General features: G+C 50.3%; 1 protein-coding gene across 5 annotated transcripts in view; it reads left to right on the top strand.

The window, feature by feature from the left end:
- CCDC9B (coiled-coil domain containing 9B) overlaps window positions 1-22,261 on the top strand; it is a 60,208-nt gene extending 37,947 nt beyond the window's left edge. For all 5 annotated transcript variants that reach the window (XM_086749401.1, XM_086749399.1, XM_086749400.1 and 2 more), the window contains 8 exons: window positions 945-1,019; window positions 3,466-3,650; window positions 4,978-5,039; window positions 5,553-5,606; window positions 6,053-6,158; window positions 10,762-10,819; window positions 11,178-11,983; window positions 19,846-22,261. In XM_086749401.1, coding sequence (XP_086605527.1) covers window positions 945-1,019; window positions 3,466-3,650; window positions 4,978-5,039; window positions 5,553-5,606; window positions 6,053-6,158; window positions 10,762-10,819; window positions 11,178-11,951 — 1,314 coding nt within the window. In that variant the 3' untranslated portion in view covers window positions 11,952-11,983; window positions 19,846-22,261. The remainder of the gene's footprint in view (window positions 1-944; window positions 1,020-3,465; window positions 3,651-4,977; window positions 5,040-5,552; window positions 5,607-6,052; window positions 6,159-10,761; window positions 10,820-11,177; window positions 11,984-19,845) is intronic.
- Window positions 22,262-26,393: the final 4,132 nt, after the last annotated feature.

The following is a 26,393-nucleotide window of genomic DNA, read 5'->3' as shown; positions in this document are numbered from 1 at the left end:
GCAAGGTAGAGGGAACGATGCCAGCAAGCAAGAGAGTAGAAAAGGATGCCAAGGGTGCCCAAACGGATACCCGACAAGGAAAGGAATAACTGAAAATGATGCCCCCTCCCATGGGCAACCCCCACTTATATACTGAGCATGACGTTTATGGCATGGAATACTCTCTTTGGCCAGTTTGGATCAATTATTCTGTCTGTCTTTTGCCCAGCTTCCCGCATCTGCACGTTAACGAGACCTTAACGAGACTTGGAAAGCCAGACAGTGTCCTTGGTCTCATTCACAACAACTCGTATCATCAGAATGTTTTTATCAACATTCTTCACACACAAAATCCAAAACACACTGGCTACTGAGAAGAAAATTAACTCCATCCCTGCTGAAACCAGGACACCAGGGCAGAAAGCCTTTCTTAAAAGTTAATTTTGCTCTGCAGACTATTTTGCTAAGACCCGCTGTGATCCCACCCTGGCCTCGAGCCTGGCTGTGTCTGTGTTATCAGTCCCACGCGGGGGCAGAGAAGCGCCTGGCCCACGGCGTGCCTCATGTTTAGTGTCTGTAGTTCGTTGGGATGGAGGGCTAATACCAACACCAGAGCAGGGCTTGCCAATCTGGTGGCAGCGTGGTTAAACCCCTGGAAGCAGGGACGGACCCCAGTAGAAGGGCACTGTTTGACGGGGACACAAATCACTCCCAACTTTACCGTCCTGGCTTTTAGCTGCGTCTTAGGTGGGCTCCCAGCTCTCATATAGTTGAATTGTAAGCTGGGTGTTTAGCCCAGATCTGAAAAGGCACCTGAAACTTGGTCTGCCTTGGCCAGAAATGGGACCATACAGGACCCCTCTCTGCCTCTAGCTTGGGAGGACGGGAGACCTGTGGGAACACATCCCTTTTTCTTGCTGTTCTCATATATCCCTTACTTTCTGACTTCTTTTTTCCACATGCAGGCAGAGGAGAGGAGAACAGCAGAGAAGAGGAGATCAGACAGTGACAGAGGCCCTGAGACTGAGCACAGCCGGAAGGTGAGTTTGACCCTGTGTCCCTTTGGGGAAACCCTTGTCTTGAAAGAGAAAACCAGTAGGACGTGCCTCTCCACCAGTAAGAGTGGCCCACCCTTCATCCCTCTCATCCTCCAAAGCTTTGCTGAGCAGCTAACACACCTGAAACAAAGCAGCGCAGGAAAGGGTTGACAGGGACCTACTCTTCACACCTTGTCCTGGCTGCTAAAGTCCCCAGCACAGCAGCAGGGGTGTTATGACGCGTAAGGTGCGCTCACTCGTGCTGCAGCACAGCCCTAGCTGGTTTCTCTCCCAGAAGCATTTGCTGGGAAAGGCTTAGGTTGTGTTAGCTACAGCTCCTCTCTTCAGCAGGAGCTGAGCGGGACGGAGGTAAATTAAAGCACAGGCCTTCCCACTGACTGTGTAATGCCAACCCTGGAGGACATGCTGGCTCCCCTGAGCCTGCAGATGCTCTTAATTAATGGAGCACAAATTGAATAATTCCACCTCAACATAATTAATTAGGAGGACGCAGATAGGCTCTTAAAAGTTAATTCCAGCTGAGCCCCCCAGAGCAGAAAAGGGGAGTATGACAGCCTTGTGGGGCAGCTAACCACAGCTATGCTGCACCGGAGGTGAGCCCCTGCTCAGGGACCGGCTCCCCCTGCTCTGCGGGCCCCGCAGCCACCTCTGCATCTGCCCGTGAGAGAGCACGGGTGCCACCTCAGTCTGTCCCTCGCTTTTGGCTTCCCCTCTGCTAAGGATCAAGGTAAGGGTGCGGGGCACTTATCCTCCAGCTTGGGGGGTTGAACCCTGCCCTCAGGAGCTGTGTGCTGCTCAGCTCTTGCACGCTTCTCCTCTATGGGCACATCAGGATCCATCGTGGCAGGACCTGCTGTGCTGTGCCCTGGGGCTGAAAGCTGTGTGGAGCATCTCCAGGCCTGTGCCCCAGCCCAGGGACCAGTGCTTGCCCTTGCTTTGCCCTGGTGTCCCTTGCCTCTCTGCTGACCTCATCTCTGCTCTCTTGGGGACACAGTCTCAGGTTCCCCAGCTCCTGCCAGCTAGCAAATGGAGGATCAATTACTGCCACCCCATCTTTGTCCACGCAGGTGGGTCTCCTTGGTAACAGGGCTTTCAGTCACTCCTTCCCTGCTACTCTGCTTCTAACAACACTGCCAGGCTGAGGAGTTAATTCCTGTTTGGAATTTGGGTGAGGGTGGCTGGCGTAGAAGGGCACGTGTATGAAGTGGTGAATTATCTGCTGGTAATTAGCACTGCAGGGCTCAGCTCTGCACTAAGCTATTCGCTACGCAGTGTTGCTTGACAGCACACCATGGCCCGTTGGCTCCTGTTTCCACCACATCCACTGACCTGCCAGCTGGGTTACCCACCTCTCCTTCTTCACACACCCCATCAGCTCTGAACTATCTGTTTATTAAGCTTTAAATTTTTGAACAGTGGCAGCCCTTAACGAGCCTATCATGAGGAGGAGCGATAAACCAAGAGGCTGAAAGCAGTGAAGGCAAAGAGCTACTTTGCTCCAGGAGTGCTGCTGGGGGCACTCACAGTACCGTGTGCCCCGGGCAGAGTCAGCCCCAGCCCGGTGCCTGTGGGCTCCTGTGGATGCCTGGTGGTCACAGAAAGCTGTCTTCCTTCTCAACCCTGTCAGTGTGGAGGATTTCATAGGCATAGCTTTGATTTAAGTGTCCCAAAGTCCCCTTCAGCTAGGGGGATTCATTAGCCCGATGCATCTTCGGTGAAAGTTCAGCCTCTCAAACTCTACTGGGAGATGTTGCAAGCACTCCAGGGAATAACTATGTGGCATAAATAAACCTCAGCAAATTGCCTTTTCCAGGAAAAATTGAGAGTGTTTGGTTTGCAAACCTTCAGATGAGCTGGAACACAGCAGGTGAAAGCCACTGTCTAATTTATGCCTGCAGTTAAAGTGACTGCAAGTACAAATCAGGGGAATCAGTCCTGCGGCCATTTGCACAGAATTACAGGGGCATGCTTTAAAAGTTTGTAGTCAGGTGAGTATCTAGAATGAAAAACTACATCTTTGGGCAACTGCTTCACAGATCAGGAGGTTAGATATCACTGCAAGAACCACAGAAACATTGCGGTTTGGGTTAGGGAAACTGCAGGGAAGCCCCAGGCATTAAGGCAAGAGGAGGGTATCCAGATGGCAAAATCCAGGGGTTTAGGTGGAAGCAATTTTAATCCTTCCAAGTGTAGCGCCATTCCTGTAGTCTGAATGAAGTGGAACAACTTTTCAGAAATACATTGCCACAAATTATCATTATCACTGTGAGGGAATGGTTGCTTGTTCTGGTTTGGCTATGGCCAGCTAACCTTGCTCCAAGTTGTTTTGGAATATTATTGAGCATTTCTGGTGGTGACAGCACAAAGTACCCTGAATGCAGCTGTTTCAGCCATTTTTACTAACAAGGAGCTCTTTTGCCTCCACTAGGATGGTGGGAAGCCAGTCCAGAAGAGCCCTGGAGACCTGAGTTTCCCCATGACTGGACGGGAGCGCTCAGAGTACATCCGCTGGAAGAGGGAGCGAGATCAGATTGACCTGGAACGGCTGGCACGTCACAAGAACGCGAAGGGCGAGTGGCGGCGGGCTTGGGATGTGGAAAAGTCAGAGCACATGTAGGTCCTCCCCAGTCCTGGGGTAGTTTGTCTGCAGCAGGCCATCTAAAGCCAGTGCTGAGATCTTATGCACATATTTATTGCTGATCAATTCCCATGCTGTCACGTGCCTCTCCCTGACCAAATCCACATTGCTGTCTCTCTGCTGACCATGTCTATCAGTGGGACCAGATATCAGCGTGATTCTCGTACTTTCTTTCTTATATGAGGTCTCCTGCCCTGAAAGGAGATACTGTGTGCTGACAGAGATTGCCTGCCTTTGATCCCACTGGGACTTGGCCTGTGGGAGGGAGGGAAGAGTGAATCAATGCTCAGCCTACGTCTAGAGGGTCCTCTCCATCTCCATATAGACACATCCAACGGCTGGAGGGTGCAGGTGCCCTTCTAGGAACAGGGATGGACAAACTTGTGTTGCTAGTCTGCAGGTTTTCTCACAGCCCTGCTTATTTCTCCTTTTCAATTGCAGGACAGGCCAACGTGCCTAAATCCTCCACACCTCATAAACTGAGCCTGCTCAGGCACTGCAGTGTGAGGGGACTGCTTCAAAGGGGGAAATGCTGGGGACAGCAGTATGGGAGAGCTCTTAATGGGGTCTGACACTTCCCTGCTTTAAGCACTGCCCCTCTAGCCGTGCTTGTTCAGCTGGCTCGCACCAGCTAGAAAGCTGTGGAGGGTGGCTTAGCACCTGCAGCAGGATAAGCTTTTGATAGGGTGTGGAGTCAGGGAATGTTACACAGGCTTGCTGATAAAAGAGTTTGTACAGGGCAGATAGATGGCTGAGGAATGGGACCAATTATGTCAATTTTCAGTCACTGAGTCCCCAATAATTAGAGGTTAATTGACTTAAGTGGGTGTTGAATGTTGCTGGCAAGACAGCTCTGAGCCCTACTGTTCTATCAATTTTTGAGAGAAAAGACGTAATACAAAACAAGCAGGGTTAGAAAGCAACCAAACCCCAAGCCTGATCTGAGATGACAAGTCTCAGATTGTGTTCAGAAGCTTGGGGAGCTGCGTTTGAGCCTTGAACGGTTATACTACAGGCAGCTCTAGGCTTCATGGATGTTCATAGAATTAAATATATACATATATGGGTACTGATGAAAGGTTTTAGAGGTTCTCCTTTGGGGTAGAATTGCCTCACAGCCTCATTTCTCCTGGTCAGTGCATGCAGTTTCAGCTCCAGCTGATAAACCTGCACGTATTTGCCAGTGGGCAGGCGCGGAAGGGCCGAAGGCCGGAGCCTCCATCATCTCGAGGTCTCCTGCCCACGCTTCTGCACGCTGGAGCAGAACAGTCAGGTCTGACAATGCCTGTTTTTAACCTGCAGGTTTGAAGAGGACTTTATTAAGGATGGGGAGCCAGCCTTGGATAATCCCAGCAATAAGAAAGGTTGGCAAGGGACACCTAGACTCTGTCCTGATGCTACTGAATGCCGATCGTGCGAATCCCAGTGCCACAGCAGCTGTCGTGGCTGTCAGCTGTGAAACTCTGCTTTCCTGGGCAAACGCCTCTGAGTGCAGCGCTGGGGTCTCAGCCCTCTCTGCTTTGCAGAGTGCTCAGGGGATGGGATTTGAGCGTCTGGGTGCTAGTGCTTTTTACCTTCCCAGGGAGAGCAGTGGCTTCTGTAACCTTGTACGACACAATACGGGGGCTCGGCACTGCCTCCTTTCCCAAACACTGGTGTGAGAGGCAATCCTATTCCAGAGCACATCATCTCTGATCCCTGCGGCACGTGCTGGCTTCTTTACTAGCATAAGTCCATCACGACTCCTGCTGCTCGGGAGATGGACTGGCAGAACAAAGCTTTCCCTTGTGACACCCTATTTGAACGTCAGGCTTTCTGCTGCATGTCTGTTACAGAATCTCCCTCACTTCTGTGCATGCTTTGCTTTGTCCTTTCAGGGGGAAGAAACGCAAGGAAATTCCAGCACAGGTCCTTTCCTCCCGACGGGAGAGGTGAGTATACCACACGACTGCATCACCCCACTAAACGTCAGCAGCTCTCTTATTCCTTCACGGAGAGAGTTCTCTGCAGGCACTCGTGCAGGTTTGGAGTGCCTTTTGGGGACATACCACGTGGCTGCTCTCATAGCTGTGGGGTACAGTCTGTGCTGTGTGGCAAGGGAGAACAAGAACGAGTCTTCCAAGAATAGCACAAGGGAGACTGCCCAAGGAATAGGATTTAAAGTTATAATTGGAATTTGGAATTAAAACAGGGAGAAGACAGACCTCTGAATTCTCAATTTGTATTTATTACTTTAGAAAATATAGGTACAGTATGCATACAGCTTCAGAGGCTTCCCCCAGAGTTACTTTGCAGTGATACAAGGATGTTGGCCCCTTCCGTGGTCCGTCGACTGGTTCTGCGTGCTCTTGCATGGCCTTTCCAACCTGTCTTCTAGGCGGAGGACAGCACGGAGTGAGCGTGAGCGATCCTGGTCCGAAAGCAGTACCTGCTGTGAGCAGCCGAGCCAAAGGAAAGGACAGACTGACCGGCAGAGCCAGAAGGTGAGGAGCCTGGCAGCAGTGCCGTGAGCTAGTGATTGTGATGTGCACGTCCGTTCTCGTTCCTTGCCTGATTGTGAAGAGGGACAGACAAAAAGCAGTAGCTGCGCGGATGAGTTCACGTTGGCTGGGACCATGTCTGGCAGGACGTCACTTAGTGGGGGTTTGTGGTACCTGTGGGGTGCGTCATGGCTGTACTGACCCGCTGCGTCAGCTCCGCAGAACAGCGTGGGAGGGTCAGCGTTACCTGCGACCAGGTTTGGGTAGCACTGGCACGTGCCCCAGCAAGTTTTGGACACGTCTTACCGGACTTCCAGGCACTGCTGGTACAGAGGAGTAGCCTCCAAAGACAGTTTCCAAGTGAACCAAAGGTATTTAGCATTGATGCTGGTAAGGATGTGTTTTCTTCTTAAACAACTCTTCTTATAGATCCCTAAGCTGGTGAGGAGCGAAGTGGCCTGCTCCCGCCAGCTGTGGGCAGCACAAAACAAGATAGTCATTTGCACAGAAGTAATCTCAGGATATCAGCAAAGCTAAGCGCATTTTACAGGTTCATCTGCATCTTTCCAGCTCCCCTCCGCCCCCTACCCTGCTGCTCTCCATAATTAAATTTCAGTGCACTCTCCAGTTTCCTGGAGCCACGCCGACGGTTTAATAACAGCGATCGTCTTCCCAGCACTTCCATGCCCTTTAGCGGGCAAGAAAAGGATGAAGAGTTGATTACATAGCCCAAGCCGCCTCACTTACTACTGGGATGGTTCTGTGTTCTGCGTGTTTAATGTTAGCATTCTTCAGCCACCCAGGTCGGTTATGACCGTGTGGTTAAACAGATGAATAAACAGATAGGTGCTTCTCAGGGGCGCTCGCAGCGTTGCCCAGCAGAATTTGGTTAGCTGGAGGTCAGCTGCTGCTTGCTGTTGCTCGGCTGATGTGAGGAGTGTTAGGCAGGGTCTGTGTGCGCAGGATTCTGCTGTGTCAGGACAGTAGCAGCTCTAATACGCAGAGCCTGGCGCTCTGTTAAGCCTGGAGATTTTGTACCGTTGCTTTTGTTTCCAGTGGCTGTGCCTTGAGGAAACGCACCTGAGCATCCGTAACTCTCAGCCAGTTACGCTGCGGACTGGGAATCTTCTTCCTCAGCCCTGTTGGTTAATCATACTTTTAAAATTCAATTTAATTCTGATAAATTGATGAAGAAAAGGATAAAGAGCATGCAAATAATCAAGTTAGCTTTGTTTTTAAGTGACATTCCCCCACTTTCCATTCTTCAGCTCCATCCCCAGTAAAATGTACTTGGGAAAGAAAAGCTGATGAGCTGTGCTGATGCTCGCTCCCCCCCAGCCACTGACTGCCGCACTGGGGAATTTCAGCTGTTCCCAGAGCATGTGCAGATGGGCATGTCAATAGATTTGCATTATGTTGTAACTTTCTGTAAATACTTTGGAAGGCTTCGGAGGCCAGGCTGAGTGTTGCTCTTCAAAACGATGAAAGATGCAGTGATTACACACAGTTCTGCCCCGCCTGAAGATGCCAACCCATCAGGGCCAAACCAAACTCTCAGACCTCAACAACCACCCTCAGGAGTAAGTGTGGCTCTGCTGCTGAGGTTTGCCACTTAAATTTGGTTATTTGTGACAGTAAAACGAGGGACAGGGAGTTGGCCAGAGAGAGATGAAGAAATAACATTTAAAATTGACAGGCTACAGGGCAGAGAGGGAAGAATTAAAAAACAGGGACAAGGAGCTGGACAGAGGGAGAAAAGAATAAAATTTTAAGTGACAGGCTACAAGGCAATAAGGGAAGAACTAGAAATTGGGGACAGGGAGGTGAACAGAGACACATAGAAAATTTATGCACAGGAAATACTTGAGCAGCTGCACTGGAGAAGAGAAACAGAAGGAAAAAATATTTCTTCCTGATACTGTATATACAAATTAAAGCACAGGTAGCTGTTGGGCACGCACTACCCCCACACTGGCTGTAAGATCTTAAACAGCAACAGCCACAAGTGTCATGACTTTAGATCATCATCCTTTCTAAAGGATAGCACTTCTTATGGAATACAGCTTTCCTAAAATCACACAGCAGTTTCGGGCTGAACTGGATTCAAGGGGAAGGCTGCTGATGCAGTATTGCTGTCTCTGCTTCCCTCTGAACCTAACTGGATCAGTTATTACTGGTTGTCTAGGTCTCCAAGCTAATCAGAACACAGTTTCCCAAGACACCTTTCCTTTTGGATTTTGATCCATCTGTTCCTTTAAAATGCACAGCTAGTACCATCCCCTCTGCTTTGAGATGGGTTCATGGGACAGCTTATTGCTGCAGAGCAGATTGTTTCTCACTGCAGGAGAGATGCTCAGTGCTCCCTAGGGCTGGAAGAAATTGCACAGAACAAGCAACTCATGATTCTGTCAGCCTTTGCCGGGAAAGTGAGTTATACCCACTGCAAATATAATTTTCTTCCTTCCTCTCTCCTTCCGACTGGAGTCTTTTGTTTCTCTGCACTCAGGGCCTGGGGAGGTGGGGAGGCGCAGAGGAAGCTTCCCTGGGAACCTCATGTGGCGGTTCGTCTGGTTTATTCTGGTCGCGTCTTCAGCTGTTGGCCATGCCCGCCTCGTCTCACCGTGGGAGCTGGGATGCGCTCAGCGCCCTTCAGGGAGGACCAGGTGTATGAGGCGTGGGATCGGTGAGGTAGCTTGTCCGGATGTGGCCCACCCCGCTCCTTCCTCCCAAGCAGTAAATGTAAGGAAAGACCTTGGACAATAATGATGGTGTTAGAAGGACCTGATGGCATGATAACCTCATGCTTTCCAGTGTTTCATCTTGAAGTTTAAAACCTGATACAGTCGCTCTTTCTGCTCTGTGGGCATTCGGCTGTACGGTTTGGATGCGGACGGCTGGTTAAATGTGTGCTGTGAGTAGGCTGTGAACGAATGAGCAGTGTTGACTTTGAGCGGCCTCTTGGAATGGACAGAGAGTTTTGTTGCTTCCTTGCTACAGGCAAAGCAGGCAGATGGGTCGCGCTGTCATCCGCCGCTCCGTGCCACGGGTCAAACGCCTGCACTCGGGTCCTGCCTCGAGCTGCGTCTGCACCCTGGCCAGACCCAGGGGAAGGGATGAGGGCCTGCCCGCTCCTTTATCTCCATCTCTCCTCCTCCTCAGCCAGGGCTAACTTCTGCCCCAAAGCATGCCTGGCTGACGAGTTTCCAGAAATCATTCCAGGGTCTTAAGCCATTCCTTCTTCCTTCTGTGCTGAGCTCGCAGAGCCGTGCCCGGAAGGAATGCCTTGGCTAGCGGTCTTATGGCAGAAATTCAAAGAAATCCTGTTGGGCTGGGGTTTAATGTTGTGTACAGACTGCCTCAGAGCCTCTGAGTGACCAGCTTGGAGCGCTGTTTGACGACATCTCATTGAGCTGCCCCTCACTAGCAGCCCTCGGAGCCTTTTTGCAGCGGTCACTGAAGGCAGCCTCCTCTCTGCCGGCGGCTCGGCCAGCTAGCACCGTTGCAAACCGGGTAGGGCTGCACCTGGCTATCGGCCTCTTCCCCTGCTGTAACAGTGCAGTGTTACTGCCTTGCTTTTCTCGCCTCCCCCCATCAGCAGGAGATCTGTGCAGTGGGTCCAGCAGACTTAGGATCCCTTGTGCCTTGGACGTGCCTGCTTGAAGCATCCCCACAGTCAAAGCACACCGGCAATGTCAACCAGTTCAAAGCGGCAGTTGTTTCTGGGATGCGTTCTTTATCTGGGGCGGGGGGAAGGTCAGCCAGCCAGGTCACACAGCGAGGTTCAGCACCTTCTGGTGGAAGCCCAGAGGATGTGTTGCAGAGAGGACGCCTGGCTTGTCAGAGGCTTCCACAGCCTGTTCCTTTTCTGCCAACAGACTAAGGTGTGCTTTCCAGTAGGTGTTTGTGCCTCCAGTGCAGAGGCCTGGAGGCTTTTTAGTGCTTCTAGCTCCTCCAGGGCTGCTGGGTTCCGTAGGGACATCGTTCCTAGCCAATTAAAGGCTTTAAGGCTCCAAATGGCTGGTGCTAGAATCCTGTTTAGAGACCTAAAGTCTCTTGCTGATAAAATTATGAAGTCTTATATACTGTTGTCTCTGCAGAGACATTCTTTATTCTTGTGCTTTTAATTTTTTTCTCATTTTATCTCAGGGTGAATCAATACATCGTACTCTTCCCTGAATGTCCTCCATTAGAAATGGGGTTAGAAGATGTTTCAGCTTTTTTCTTTTCACCCAGTAGCCCTGCATGGACAAATTCATATTTTCATTCACCCTAGCAAATTCAAACAAGCAAAAGAAAGCTGTTCTCCAAACAGCTGGATTTTATGTTTTCGTTACATTTAGAATTATAACAACCAGTTCATTAGGATTTAGTGGTCTCAGATGAGTGTCTTTGGATAGGCCGAGTGCTTTGCAAGTGCCAGAAGGAACTGGGACAGTTGTGTCTGCGACCTTTATCTCTCGTTACCTGGTCAAGGAACTGAGACAAGGAATGCATGGCCCTGGTAGGAATTCCTGCCCACGTGTCAGGCAGGGAAAGTGGCTTTGCCATATGAGAACTGGAAGGCCCAAATTCAGATTTTTTTTTTTATTTTTTTTTTTCTTGACAGATGGGATGCAAAAGAAGACGAGGACATGTCTCTTCTGAAGGATGACTCTGACAGCCAGGTGAGTTCAGCAGTCAAGGCTTGCTGCTGAGTTTTCTCAGAAAATGCACTGTCAGGAGAGTTGGAGGTTCTCAGCCAGTGCAGGGCTGGGAGACCTCTGTGTGGGGGTAAATGTATCCCTCATTAGCACTCTCCAGATGGCATGATGTGACAGCGACTTCACTTCTTGCACTGACCCTCTGTTCACACAACAACGCCTTATTCTGACCCCTGAACCCTTCTCTTCTCCACCTACACCCTTTTACTTCCTTTAATGGCCTCTGCAAGTTTTTCCTCAAGTTTTGGGAACCATCATAGACAAGGAATACCATATATTGATATTTTAATAAGCTGAACTAAATATCTCTCTCTTTTCTCAGAGGAGCCTTGGTACTGACAAGCGGAAGAGCAGAAGTGAGGAGGGGGTGGAAGAGAATTGCACAGCTGAGCTGGAGGAGAAGGTGAAACAGCCAAGCCCCCAAGATCATGGAGCCTCCTCATCACAAAGACTACGAAGTGGAAAGGTCCAGTCTGCCCACAATGGCCAGAAGGAGGAGCGGAGAGGAGCAAAGGGCTTCAGCACGGCCAGCACAGGTGACTCAGAGTCAAGGCCCAAGCCAAGTAAGGACGGTGCTGGGGAAGATGCCAGTGGGAAGCCCGGCACTGCTGACATCTCTCAGGAGAAGGAGAGCACTAACAGCCCAGCTTCACAGAGCAGCCTTCCAAGCACTGTGCAAGCCACCAGGCACAACAGTGAGGAGACCTTGTCTTTGCCCATGGGAGTGAATTTAGATGGAGCTGGCTTAGAGAAAAACACTGCTTCAGAACAAGAGTCCACTGAGGGCTCTTCAAACAGCCCCGGAAGAAAGCTGGACACAGCAGCGGGAGATGGGCTGGATGCAGGTCAAGGACAGCTGGTGAGAAAAGGAGGGGAGGAGGTGACCCAGAACACTGCCCTTCAGGGGCAGACACTTGCACTGAAAGGAGGTGAAGATGCTGAAGGCACTGAGCACAGAGGAGAGCCTTTGCCCCCTGGGAAAGCCAACTTTGACGAGACTGTTGTGGCTGAGCAGGACACAGCAAAATCACAGCCCAGGGAAGGGGACCAGCCTGAGGATCGCAAGGACACGGACAGTGGGGACGCGCTCAACTAGCAAAGATTGCACCGGCTTGCCTGAAACAGAAGGTGAGTTCCTAACCCCACTCCACGTGGTGCGTGTGCGTTTGTTATCCTGTTAGCGCGCTCTGCCTTAGAACAGGTCCACAACTCTGTATTCAGTGGCCATAATGGCATCATACCAGGTAATTATCCAGAAATGCTCATTAACAGTGATGTGGATCCCTCAGGTACTCTAAATCTGTGCATCACAAACACCTGCCCTGGAGTGGATGGGGAAACAGTGGAAAAGTCAGACAGGAAAACTTGGACAGAAAACTGGACTGCTGAGTCTGGTTGGTGACATGGATTAGTTCAGGCACAGGCTGAAACTGTTCCTGGGAAGGGATCACCTCAGAAAGGACAGCAGGATGAGGTTACTCCTGTCCCTGGTGTGCTCAGAACTAGAATAACTTGAGGCCAGCGTGGTCCCTTTCCCAAAACACTTGCACAGCTATAGAGGCCCACCTCGTGGACTGAAGAAGGGTGACTGCACGTGGGATTCTCTTCCCAGTACAAGATCTGTGGGTGCTAGTTTGAATTAGACTGTGGTAACACTGGTGTGAAAGGCAGTATATAACGGTGAGATGGTTCCTCTGGAAAAGGCCTATGGACCAAACAGAAAGGAGGAAGAACAGATCTGGTTATGTAGCAGTGCTCCAGGTTTTACTCAAGGAAAGAAGTTTCTTCCAGAAAGGCAAATGCAGAAGAAAAGCCCAGCGAAAGAACAGAGTGTGACAGGATGAGGAGGAAGGGGCAAGGAGAGAGTGTAGGGGCTCTCTGGCAGTTACCTTTGCAAGACACGTTCTTTCCAGGCGGTGTCACACACAGATCGGGATATCACACCTGCAGGAGTCGGGATGCGATTCCACCACCAGCTCGGGCAGGAAGGTTGCAAGTCACTCCACCTGACTCAGGCTGAGCACAGAGGCTCAAGTGCTGTTCCCTGACTCTAGCAGGCTTTTCTTCGCACCCTGACCCAGCAGCTTCTCCCCGCCTGCTGCTTCGTATTCATTCCCGAGGCACAAATGAGCTTAGGGATGAAGTGGTTAAGCTGCTAACAAAAAGACTTTCGCTATAATCCAATCCTATACAAAAGGCATGGAGAAGCGCAAGCGTTACAGCTATTTAAAACAGACAAAACACCAAGAACCAGCGGGAGCTGGTTCTGTGCTTGAGTTAAAATTCCTTCAAGGGAGGGAAATTAATTCCAGCAGCGTTTGTGACGATGTTAAGAGACATCTGGATGCACACAGCGGGAGTTTACTGTCCGGGCCACGCCTCTCCAGTCTACCAAAAATCCCCCCGAAAGTAGAGGATGAAGGAATTCAGGTTACTCTGACTGAGAAAAGCAGCCATTAATTAGACACCAGCTAAGAGGAAACAACAAATTACAGTAGTCCATTTTCATTTCAACGATGGAGATTCCTATGGTTTGGTAACAGGGCCCTGAGTCCGCGTCAGCATGGCTCTTTACTCCAGGAGCCCTCGCTGAATTTGTTACACAGGCTTAATTGCAAACACAGCCCTATGCCTCAGAGGAGGGAAGGCGGCGTAGCCTGGTCTTTGCACTGGAGCACTCGCGTGTCTGCTTGGCTAAGCTGGAACCGGAGGCCTGCCTGGCTCTCTGAAAATATCTATTGCTGGGGAAACACCAAGTGTAGTGGTGCCGGGGGAAAATGAGGGGTTAACTGGTGTCCCAGTTACTCTCTACCATTTCATTCTGCCTGCCCTTCCCATCTTTCTCCTTCCTGTCTGCAAGGCTCACTTTCCCTCACCTGATTGTGCCCCCCAGAGAGCATCCTCCTGCCTCGCTTTCCTCATTTTCCCAAAGGTTTAGGATGAGTTCCAGGTGTGCCTAAACCACGTGCTTAGCATCAGATGCCACCTTTTGGTGCAGACAAATTAAAGCAAGGTACTTCCCTTTTTTTGGTATTTCCTGTAATTTAGGAGATGCTTCAGATTTCAGACCTGCTTTAGGATCCCAGGAACTGGCACAGCTGCGTCAGATCTTACAGTGAGAGAAAGAGTTTTCATTCTTTTTAGTCCTTAAAACAATCACCAATCAGTAATTCACAGCAAAGGCATCATGGCTCAGCCTCTCTGAGCACACTGGTCTGTGTTTCATCCGAAGGTTTCTTGCGCTTTCCTCTGAAGCCTCTGGCTCTCTTGCTGGCAGGGCACCCATGGTGGTGCCAGAGTGAACCAGAGAAGCAGTTTCTGTGTCCTCCATCTCAGCAATGGGTTTTTTCTGTTGGTTTTTTTTTTTTTTTCATTCAATCGACTGCAAGAGCTTTTAGGGAATGAGTACGAGTGCTGCTTAACTGTTGGTCTTTAATGATGTTCTGGGGCATCAGTGTCACCTCCTATCTGCTGAAGCCACCACAAAGCAATCTGACCTCTCCCTTTGCACCAGTGACAGGCCCCTATCAGGGCTGGCTTTCCCAAACGAGATCATTTGCTGACAGAGTGAATTCTGCCATGATTTATTTGTAGTGGGGAGAAGAGCCAAGAGGAAGACAGAAGGACCTGTCTTTAACTGTCTGCTCCCTGTGTCCAATTGGTCAGGAACATCCCTTGGCAGACAAAAAAAAAAAAAAAAAGCAAGACCTGGATTTCTCTAGCACTAGCTCAGCACAACCAGAACCGTTCGTCTGTCCGGCTTGACAGCAGGGCTCCTAGGAGCAACCCCACAGCAACAGTGAAACAACCAGTACCAAAAGAGCAAAAACTCATTTCACTGAAGTTGGCGCCCAAGGATTGCCCAAAACGCAACCCACAGGAAACCCGCGTTCGCAAAGCCATTGCATGTGGCCCTCAAAGGGACCTAATAGCTGCGGCCACCCTGAGGGAAACATCGCTACATCAGCTGGGGTCCTGTCATGCGTGTGAGCACGCGTGGCAGGCTGATTCTGCTTTTTCCAGCCTATCCCATAAAAAGCACGGTGTTATCCAGCAGGGCTGGGTTCAGCAAGAGCCGGGAAGAGAGCAGTCAGACCAAGTGTTAAACAAAGAGCTGCGCTTTTTTGTTAGAAATGAAAATTAAAAGTTTGTTTATTCCTTCTGTGGCTAGTACCATGAACTCAGGATCCCAAACCACCTTAATTAATTGCTTTCCCTCACAGCTTGAGCATAATCCGCAAGGAACAGGCAGTCCCCAGTGAACGGCCCACAAGCCGGTGACGGGGCTGCGGGCTGGTGGCTCACGTGCCGTTTTGAACAGTCGATGCTCACGCGGAATTGCAGCGGTATTGATCTGACGTCAGGCCGGCACAATTCCCGGATTATCCCATTGCGGCGGGGGACGGAGCGGGTGGCTCTCGCCCTGTGGCCTGTGAACAACGGTGACACAAGTGCTCTGTAAATGCAGGGCTTCGTGTGGCAGGGTAAAGGGGCTGTTGTTTTGGAGGCCTCCAGGAGGCACTGAGCAGCTCTGTGCTGGTCAGTCCAGGCCAGCTGGAGCCCTTTGCCGTGTTCTGCATCCGTGTGACCGGTGGGCGTTGGATGAGGGAATGCCCTGAAGTGCCTGGTAAAAAAACATGAGTGAAGTCTGCACCGAGAATCCAAGTTACACAGAGCCTGAATGACTGCTGTCTTGGAGGACAGGGAGTTCCTAGCAAAAAAAGGTGATGATAAATGTAACCGGGACCCGCGTGAGATGTGAGCAGCCGAAGGAGAAGCATCTGGAGGGATGCACCGTCATGGGTTATCAAGACTGGTTAATAATTTCCTTCCAGGAGGTAGCAGACAACTTCCTAGTGAGATATTTTTTCCCTGTGAAAAATACAGATTTGACAAATGCCATGCATGTAGCAGAAATGTGTCTGCTTCAACTTTTCGTATTGCATAAAACCCAGACTGGAGCTCTCGTGGAACCTTTTCAAAACGGAACATTTTAATGTTATGTTTTTAAATACTGGTGATTCTGTTTTGATACAGTGCAATTTTTGGAAAATCAGCATTGAAGCAGATGATACGATTTTGCAAAATACAACCTACCAGCCTCAAGAGGAATGTAAAAATATCATTCTATTAAACAGTTTATATTGTGGAATTTCCATCCAGTAGAAAGCCCTGTACCAGGTCGCTTCCCCTGAGGCCGGGGACGTACCCTCTGTTCACGGATCGCGCACGCCCCAAAGCGCGGCGGGTGTCTGTAGCGGCGCTAAACATCAGTAACAGTGACGGCAACGTGCTCTCCACCTGCCCTGCCCCCGGGCGCTGTGGGGCCCGCGTCCCCCACACGTTAATGTGCAGATTTCACTCCCCACCGCAGGTGCTGCTCGCCCGTTCCGCAGAACAGCAGCTCCTTGCAGCAAGCGGCCACCGTGTGGGCTTTGCAGCTTCCACTGCTAGTGTCTGCTTATGGCACTAAAAATCTCCAGCACCTTCAAACCAGTTGGAGATGCTGTGCAGAGAGTGTGGTGGGGCTTTCATCCTTTGCTTCAAATAACAAGGAATAAATATTTACCCGAAGTGCAGGACTGGAATCCCTGGAGAACATCCAACGAGTCCCAGAGAAGTAAACGATACACAAAAACCACAGAAGCTTTTCCCTGAATTCTCTTGAGAAAATTAATCTTAACATCTTTAGAGAAAATGCAGCTGGGGGCAGACTTCCAGAGCAGCTCCAGGGATCTGACCTTGCCGCTCCAGCTGACGTAAAGAGGAGTGGGGCAGGCAGGGCCTGTGTGCTGCAGGACCGAGGGGGTCAGCAGGGGTCAGCTCTCTGATGCAAACCAGCGCTAAAGGTTGGTGCAGGAATTGGTACGAGCAGGAACCAACACTTCTCAGCGCAGTCAGGGAGCTACCGAAGAACATACCCGTTTCCCCGAGGTTCAGGAGACCGGAAGATACCAGCTGTCGTGTCCTGGGCATTGGCAGGCTGAGGTCTCAAGGGCTTGACTTGCGTAGCGCCGGCCTCACTGGTCCTGCCTGCGTGCAGCCCACAGCACCTTCTGGAGCCCTCCACTGTGCCACGGGCATTTCACACTCCCAGAGCACATCTTGGCACCGCGTACCGCTGAAGCGGAGGGTTTAGACCTCACGCAGAGTCGGGGAGCCGTGTGGGTTTGTACAGGACTCGGTGGGGTTACCTTCTTACCTCTGGCGTGACGGAAAGCCTTTCCCGTGGCACGACATGGGAAAATACGGCTAATGCTGGAAGACAGAGGGATTATGTGAGAATGATTCAGAAGAAATGTGCTTGGACTGAAGAAATGCAGGGATGTTTGGGCAGTGGTTGTTTAGTCTAGCAAAATGATGGCAGCAAGTGATGGAGCTGTGACTCTAAAAATACAGTGGGGTAGGAAACACCGGAGAAGGAGAAACGTTCAAGCCAGAAAACAATGCTGGTGGAAAAATCAATGTATCGAAGAAGCCCGTGAATAAATATGGGAAAATCAGAAACAAGTTACTACCTGTCGGGGGACAGCCGATTGGAAGCACGCCGTGGCTGAAGCAGGGGCTCCTGTCGCCCTGAAGGCTGGCCTGGCCACGGCGCTCCTGGCAGGGATTAGGGAACGTGGCGCAGGACAAATCTGCTGACAAAGTTGTGTACGCTCCTGTGAAACTGCTGACCGCTGCCAAAGCCGATGCCGTCAATGACACCCAAAAGATGGAGCGTACACGTCCCATCCGGAAATGTTTGCGCTTTACTCCTGAATTTCTCTGGCATTTTGCAGGAGATCTGTTGGTTTGTCTTGGTGACTCGTGAAGAGAAGGAACCATTAGAAGCTGGTAATGCACTGAGAGTCACAGACCAAAGCACCCATCCTTCCTCATGGCCACTTACTGACGTGCAGCAAGGCTGAACACAATTTAGGACTCTGAGAGGCAAGCTGTTGCGTTCTCAGCGCTGAACACGGAGCTGCCCACCCCATCTGGCAGCCTGTGGCTGTTGCTGTTACGCCAGAGCTGGCAGAAGGGAGCGCGTGCCCATCCCTCGGCCGGCTGTGTTACCCCTCTGAATGTCAGCCCCCCGTGAAAAGGGGTCAGGAGACAACCACACCACACTGTGCTCTGCCATGCAGGGGGCACGGGCCCCTTCCTGTCTGCCAGAAGGAGCGGACGGGCTGTAGAGAGCGACAGGATCCTAAACCGCTCCAACAGGAATCTCCACAAGGCTGTCTTTACATACTTAAGCTCATCAAGGGTTGCATTTTTCTACCAGTGGCAAATCTAAACAGGATTAGGATTTTTTTTCCCCTTAAAGCCATCAGTTCCAGTTCAAATGGGAATTAATTCAGGGATGTCCAATGGCCCGTGCTAGGTAGGAGATGTCTCATGATCTTACTGGCCTTTTTTTCTGGCCTCACAGTGTTGGAACAGCAGATATATATACCAATTTTCAAAAAAACGGAGACAATCTGGTGTCATCGTGTCTAACAGATGGTCCTTACACGTCACGTCTGAGCTCGCTTGTGGTATTTCATGAGACTGAGTGGTCCACTAAGAACAAAATTGTCTCTGTGTCTGCCCCAGGAGAGACCCAACAAAATGACATCTTCCAACACAAGCAGAGATGGGTAGTGCTCATCTCGGCGCAGGGAAGCAGTCTTCAGGGACTGCACGTACATCCACCCCAGGATACGAGGTTTGGCCGGTAGATCCTACGATGGAGTGGGGTTGGCTTGGCTGTGGAAGTCATTCCAGTGACGTCCCATGTCCAGCCCGGCTCTGCCAGGCTGGGAAATGTGAGGCAGACGGGGCCTTTGAGATAGACCATGGGGACCAGCATTAACCCTCTCATGTGACAGGGACACCCGGAGGGGGATCTGCCATCGCTCTCCTGAGCCCCAGCTCACCACAGCCACACCAGCGCTGAGCTTGCTAAATCTGCCAGCCCTTGAGTAAGGCATGGAGAAGAGGCTACAGCGTGAAATGAGAGAAATGCTAATCACTATGGCTAATTACTAGGAGAACTAATGACTTCAAAGCCCACCAGTGTCTTGGCTGCAGACTCACTCATGCGCAGGGAGAAGGTATCCGCATTGAAAGGAGAATATTGCAAAGCAGGAGAGAGTTGTCTAACAGCACAGGGCTGTCAGAGAGACTTCTGGAACCTTTAATAAGGAAATAGGTTAACAACAGCCAGAGCTAGCTCTGGAGTCTGATCAGACTTGTAAAACCGATTATTTTACAATATCCGGACCACCAAGTGCAACTCTGAAAATCAGCTTCCCAGCCCTTCCCGATAGCGCCACACCCCGGAGGTGTGCTGCTGGATGCGGCCGGCCCCGTCCACGGCACACGTGCAAGACATTGAAAAATGTCTCCAGCAACAGCTTTAGAATCTCCTCTCGGCTGTACGTGGCATCGATTATTTCACACCTCGGGTGTGATTCCAGCGCAGTTCCTAATCACGTATCCGTGGCTGTGTCCCTCAATGATTCCTTTGGAGCCTGGCTTACTACTGCCTCTCCTGCCTTCGTGGTATTTCTCCTGTTTTTCTTTTCATACCCCCCTTCTGCCCTTTCTTATGAGCTTTTGGTGCTGAAATCTGCCTCAGCGAAAGGCAGAGCTGTGGATTTAAACATGGACGCAGGAAAATCCCAGCTCAGCAGTTCTGAGCAGCACCCAAGCATCTGACAACTGCAGAGAAAACCGTGCAAAGATTATTGTTCTTGGGACAAAAGGAGAGAGAGAAGTAGAGTTCTGTAACCCAGGGGAGGATTGGGAGCGTCTCATCCAGACTGGTACATTCAGGTCACCCCTGGGCTGCGGAGCCCCCGTTGCTCCCGTCGGATTTGGCAGGCGGGTGGTGGCACCCCCCAGGCAGCCCCAGCCGTGCAGGAAGGTCAGGCTGAAACTCTGCAGACATTTTTAATTTACTGCTCAGCAGTTCCCTACAGACTGATAATCCCGCTGCTGTCTCTGCTCTGGTTTCCCAGGATAACGTGCTGGAGGTGGTGGATGAGAAGAGAAGAGGAGCACAAGCTTGTCCTCGCTCTTTGACCTTCTATGAAATCAGCTTTCAGCACCCACTCACAACACGTGGGGTCCCCCGTCACCACCCCTGCTCACCGTTTCGGCGTCACCCTTTCCTGTCCGCACGCCAAAGGACAGGGAAGGCGACACACACTCCCACCCTACAAAGAAAACGCCATCACTTTTCTTTTGTATTTGTTTTGCCTATACTGCAGCTGTGTGGCAAGCCAATGAAACATCTACTGGATGCACTTTATTTTATTTAATAACTAATTCTGTTTAAAGTTAAGATTTAGGTTTCTGGGCACCCCACCCGTTTCCTCCTCCAGATGCTGTGCCGGGAGGAGGGCAGGGGCTGCGGGAGCTCTCCCTTGCTGCGGGACAGGGAGCGGGCGACCGGCAGCGCGGAGCACGAGGAGGCAGGGTGAGCAGCATTATCACGTTGTAGTTCGGTAGGTGGATGAGCAGTAGCGTTCAGAGCAGCTCTCACTTAGAGATCTGTATGCGGTTGAAGTGCTGGCAGAGACGCGCGGTAGGTGCGTGGGTCGCGGGGCACGAAGGGGATGGAGCGTTCTTGGGTTACGCTGTGGGGCGCAGGTGCTTTTGCCGAGCACACACCAACCACGGCATCTCGTCCTCTCCCAGCTTGCTTTCCTCCTCCTGCTAGATGTAGCAGGGCAGGAGCAGCAGAGGCTGCATCAGCACATCAGAAAACTCTGCTTTTTTTAAGAAAGGAGGCTGCTAGGTTGAGCAGGTACGCGTGCAGCTCAGCAGAACACCGGGCCTGCTTCGTAAGAGCGGGAAGGCCACAGTAACTGCAGACCTTTGCAGCTCTATGTGCCAAGCAGGGCAAGGAGGAGCAGAGCAGAAATGCAATAATCTTCCTTCTCCATCGCACTGCACAAAGGTGTTAGCAGCAGGACCCAGGCCACAGTGGAGCTGAAGGTCTAAGGCTTCCTATCAAACGCTTTCACCTTCCCGGTTGTGCCTTTCGTAGCCTTGCGCTCGAACAAGAGGGCAGCAGTTCCCCTGGCAGCTGCCATGCGGGCATTCTGACCTGGCCTTAAAAGAAACCTTTCAAATGGGGGATCTGGATGAACACTTGCAAGCATAAAAGTGCACGAATCCCAGCTGCCTGGATTTCCGAGCAGCTGAAAGATTGACCGCAAACGAGGACCTAGCTGAAATGTGGCTACCCGTTACCGAGAAGGCAGGCACAAGGAGTAACACAACCTAACTCCTGACTTCTGAATGACACAGCAGGCAGGGTGTCACCCTCACGCTGAAGCGCTGCTCTAAAACCTGCTGCAGGAGTAAACGCACACGCAGACACGTATGTGTGGAGATTTACTGGATTTCATTGCGGGATGCATTTGCTAACCAAAATGGCAGACTGCCTTGGTGATACGGTTGGCATGTGTGGACTGAAATACTGTACGCTGTTTTAATAAACTAATATTTGCACAGATAAACATTTTGTTTTTTCCACGTAACTTACATGCGCAGAACCTCTCTCCTGAAGGACAAGCCTGGGAATTTCCTCTACGTGCCAAATTCAGGAGAGTTTACTGGCTTCAGACCAGGTATTATCAAGAAACAGAGTGTGCAGCTTTCATGTTTTATTAGTAGAAACATCTTTACCCCACCAAAGCCCCAACTGGGTTTGTTTGGACTAAACCAACAGATAAAAGAACAGATAGATAAATGCCAGATCATAAGACTGCTGCAGGTCCTGGAGATTCTCCATCACCGTTAAAGGCTGATTTTCCTTATCTGACTGGCTCAAAAACCTGCTTACAACTGTTTAATTTATTATTATTTTTTACAGCAGGTCACTGACCTCAATCTTGGCCCAGTCAGGCTGAGTCCTGACCAGCACATCCCAGGACCTGGCTTCCCTCACGGTCCCTGCAAAAGTCTCTGGGATCAAGAGCCCGTGGCACGGCAGCAGCAGTCGGGCACGCAGCCAGGTAGAGAGAAACTTTTACGTTGCCGCTGCTCCAGCACTTAGTTGTAGAGATAAAAATCCCAACCGCAATTGTTGCTGTGTCTTATCGCCCTAGACTCCTCTTTGAAAGGAAAACCGGCACTTTCCCCCCATTCCCTCCTCCTGTTTCTCCTGCAAATCCAAGTAACTTTGCATTTAATGACGCCTGGGAAGGGCTGTCTGTACCGGGGGATGGGACTGTACAGCTAGTGCCTGTTCTCAGTATAATTTTTTCCTGCTTGAATGCACTTTGGTTGGTGCCAGGATTGCAATTTTTCAGAAAACTGTGGCTAGCTCTTTATTCTTTACAGTGACAGAAAAGACTGAAAAGTTGAAAAATCTGATGTAGAGGGGTTATTTATATGAAATAAAAGTTGTAATGAGGAAAAAGCTCCAGTCTCCCAGTGTTTCTCAGTTCCGCATGTAGAGTTTTCTGAACTGAATCAGTAATCTCTGCTTTTTTAGAGCAAGGGCTCCAATTCAGACTGCTTACCCCTTAGGAAAGCACTTCCCTCTTGGGCTAGCTCAGCTAGCTCTCTCGCTGCAGCTCTGACAGCCTGCCTGTAACACAAGGCTCACTTTTTCCTAGGGGCATCAAAGCCTTCTCAGTGCCACAGCACTTTTCTTGCAAGCAAACGCGCTGGCAGCTTGCAGAGTGCAAATTCATCTGCCTACAGAGGTACCTGTTTCCTCCCAGCTGGTAGCTCAGGGATTTTGTGAAAGTTATTCTTGCTCTTCCAGGCAACAGGAAAGCAGCAGTGACTCTCGGGCAGAACACAATTTCTTTAAACCAAAGAAACAGCTTCCCGCTAGACACACTTCTAGTTGGCCAAATTTACCATCGGTTTCAACACAGCAACTCTGTAGCTAAAATTGATACCAACACTGATTTCAGACTCGTAAATCAACTCTTGTATAAAGAGATCAATTTAAAAAAACCTCGCCCCAAGAATAAAAATACATCTGGATAAGGTTGGAGATACTTAGGTCTCCAAAGCTTTACAAGGCCGATTACTGCAGGAGGCAACAAGAGAAACTCCTGACAGCAGTTCCAGCTCTCCGTTCTTACCTCAACAAGTGTCATACCTACAGCAGAAGCCTACCGCACAGATCACCAACAGCCCCGTGCACAGTCTGGAAGCAGAAAGAACAGAAACACACACTCATTTTCCACGCCAGTTCCCCTCCAGGTAAATTGGTTGCATAGGAGCCTGAACCTAAACTGCTATTTCATCAGAAATGTTTGTATTTAAGAGCACAACACAGTAGCTGGTGCTTTTTAATTTACATGGAAAGCTTTTTAAGTCAATCAGAGCCACAGAGCAGGAGCAGAGCACAGCACTGCTGTGAAGTTCAAGCCACTGCCTGCTGCCTTCCCTTGGAAAGGCTGTACAACCGCTCGACCAGTTCACGGGCTCTGCAGCTGCTGGCAGGCAGAGCGATCGTGCTGGGAAGTCCGCAGCCGTTTCCTCATCCCACTAGCTTAGGGCAGCGACGCCACAGCAGACTGGATACGAGGCTCTCCCCAAAACAGCCTCCGAACACGTGGAACAGCCAGAAGCCAAGCTTCACCCCCTGAGCTTTATGCTGCAGCTGGGGTACGACCGGTTCCTTCACCATTCCCCTCTCCACACTTCAGCACCGCCAGGACCCACCGCCAGCCATCGGTAACGCATACACCCGTGCACAGCCCTTCCAGAGCAGCCCACTGAAATTAGTTTTGACTTCTCTGAAGAAAATCCCTGGTGCCCAGAAGCAGCCACTGATTTTCTTATCAACACTACACCGCAAGCCTGCTTTTCAGCTACACCCATGAATCAAGCTAAGATGTGGAGTAAAAATAACACCCCCTTCCTTTTCAGAAACACCGCCCAGCCCCAGGAATTCAGATGGTGTGCATTCCATCAGCTGAGACCACGGGAGAACACGTGTGGGGAGAAGGTAGCTTTTAGAAGATGAAAATGTGAGCCAGCTGCTGGAGCATATTACATGCTCCAGTAACTTCTTTTCCAGCTATTTTCCTTCCTTTTGGTCCCTCCGCACGTGGGTTGTATCAATGCACTCTCCGTGAACAAATTGAGCTCCATGGGAGAAGACCAGCGTGTACAGGCAGAGGGCAAGTATTCTGTGTCATTAAAGGTGTAAGCCCAGAGGCATCTACATGCAAGGAAGGAACCAAGAAGGTTCAAAAAACCATCCTCTGATCTAGATGGACCTTTGACTGGACATCGTTGATCGTTCTTCACTTCTATTCCTTCTTTTAGGGAACGCTTCCATTTGACAGAGCTTGCAGTTCAAATCCTTCAGTAAGGGCCAGGCAGAAGCAGCGTTACCCAGTGCCAGAGGGCCACCGTTGTCACATGAGTTGGACAAGGCAGTATTAGCAGAAATCTTCTGAGGAGGAGCCCGATTCCTCCCTCACGACACTCTTCCCAGTCAGAAAGGAAAAGCAGAACACGACCTGGTCATCTCTCCCTCCCTGTAAGCGATTACTGTGATTAAGAACTGGAAAATCAAAGCTACTGTGGTATTTACCTTCCCTTGGCACTTGACAACACTTCATTCTGTCGCCGCGTTTCAGAACGAAGTTCCACCTGAAGCACAAATGTACAGCGACTTCTGCTCTCTGTGCCACAATTTTTAAGGGCTCTTAGAGGACAAAAATCTGGAACTCGGGCCCTAAGCGAAACAGAGACTCAAAGCTTGGAGGAAAGTTGGCATTACAGAATTATTAGCATGACTAATCAATGAAAAACTGAGGTAAAAAAATAGAAGCAGAGATGCCGCTATTAAAGCGGTATCCTTACAGCCATCATGCTTTTACAGGAACATCCCCGTTGGAAGTCCTGGGACTCGTGTTAACCTCCTTGCATCACTAACGCAAAGGGCCCAGGACATTTCACTCATGTTTGATTGTCTTCTTCGTCCACACTACTTGCAGACAGCTCCCTTTCGCACAGCTCTGCACGCACGGGGAACAGGACACGGTTCTGTTTGCAAGAAACACGCAGGACAGCAGTTGTGTAAATGAGCAATTCCAAGGAAAGAGCATTACAAATCACGAGGTCACGGCGATTTCTGTCAAGGCAGCAACACAAAAGCCTGTGCTTTATCTTGCCTGATACAATTACACTAAAGGAACTGATTTATTTTTTTTTTTGAGAAGCAGTGAAGAGAAAGACTGAATTGGAGCTGAAGTAATACAGCAGATAACAAGCCAGTCTGCCTTTTAAACCTCAGCTTTACCCGACACTGGCGACTGCACCATTTTAGGTCACTAAAAAATTACGTTCAGATGCAGATGACTGCCTCTGTGCAAAGATGGCAAAATAATGCAAAAATTTACAGGCCGAGATGACAATCCAGCTGTTATCAGCTGCAGCCAAGCTACTTCCCAAGAAATCCCCAGTACCCTGAATTTAAAAAATTAGCTTACACCTAGAAACCCATCCAGACAAGCCATTTTGGTTACCAGAAGTATTTGCAAGTGCACTTAGTCACCGGCTTTTTGGACAGTCTGCCACGAAGACAGTACCAAGCACAGAGACTGGCCCATCGCAGGCTGGCAACAGGACCTCAAGGGGAACGTATTTTCCTCCGGAGGATGACTCCTGGCTAGGGAAAGGGTGTAGAAGATACATTAGCTGAAGAACCTGCGTCCAAAAGGGCTTTGGAAAACAAGGCTGCTCAAATCACACCACCTTCTTGGCCGTTAGGCCAGCAGTCCACGATCCTTCATCTTTACAAGCCAGAGCTTCCCCCCATTGCACGTCTGGTACAACAGCAGTGAAGTAACAGGATGCTCCAAAGCCAGCTGTAACAGGTACAGAAAGAGAAGTGTGTCACTTAAATCTCCATTTGTCAGCAGAGGAGAAGATGCAAAAGCACAGTCTGGGAACTCATCAAGCCTGCACTTTCATACAGGAACGAAGACAGCCACAACCATCTCCGTACTGGCTCATCTGCTATTTTTAGCGCTAGAAAGGGAGGCGACCATCAGCAGCGGGTCTGTTCCCGTTGGTAAAAGCGGATGTGAACACTGTCCCCGTCCCAGAGATCCCTTGCCACCAAAACCGCAAACCAGGTGAAGAGCTTGAAGTTGTTCCAGCTCCTGAACACAAGGCATCTCTCCGCAGTTACATGGCAGGCTGGAAGAGGGCCATGCAGCCCATTTAATTCAATTCACTTCCCCTTCCATCTGCTCTACGCAGCCATGCTCTATTAGTCTTCTGAGAGCAATTGTATTTAAAGTGAAAAATGCCAGGAGTGGGTGTACAGCCAGCGTACGTTGGACGCACTGTTCAAAGCCACTACAGGTTCACCAGCTCTGAGCTGCGGGCCAGGACCCGAGAAATCCCAGTGCCTGCGTAATTCCACCCAGCTTTTATTCATCTCCAGAGGTTTTAAAAATTAAACACAAGCTCCCTCCTAGAGATGCTTCCCAACTGGTTCTGCATTACCACCAGAGCCAAGAAACAGACTAAACTCCACCGCACCAAACCACGAGCCTGTTTGGTTCCTATT

This window comes from Chlamydotis macqueenii, chromosome 5, assembly GCF_036417535.1.
Source record: "Chlamydotis macqueenii isolate bChlMac1 chromosome 5, bChlMac1.mat, whole genome shotgun sequence".
NCBI lineage: Eukaryota > Metazoa > Chordata > Aves > Otidiformes > Otididae > Chlamydotis > Chlamydotis macqueenii.
The sequence above is the reverse complement of the archived record's forward strand: the minus strand, read 5'-3'. Positions and strand labels throughout refer to the sequence as shown.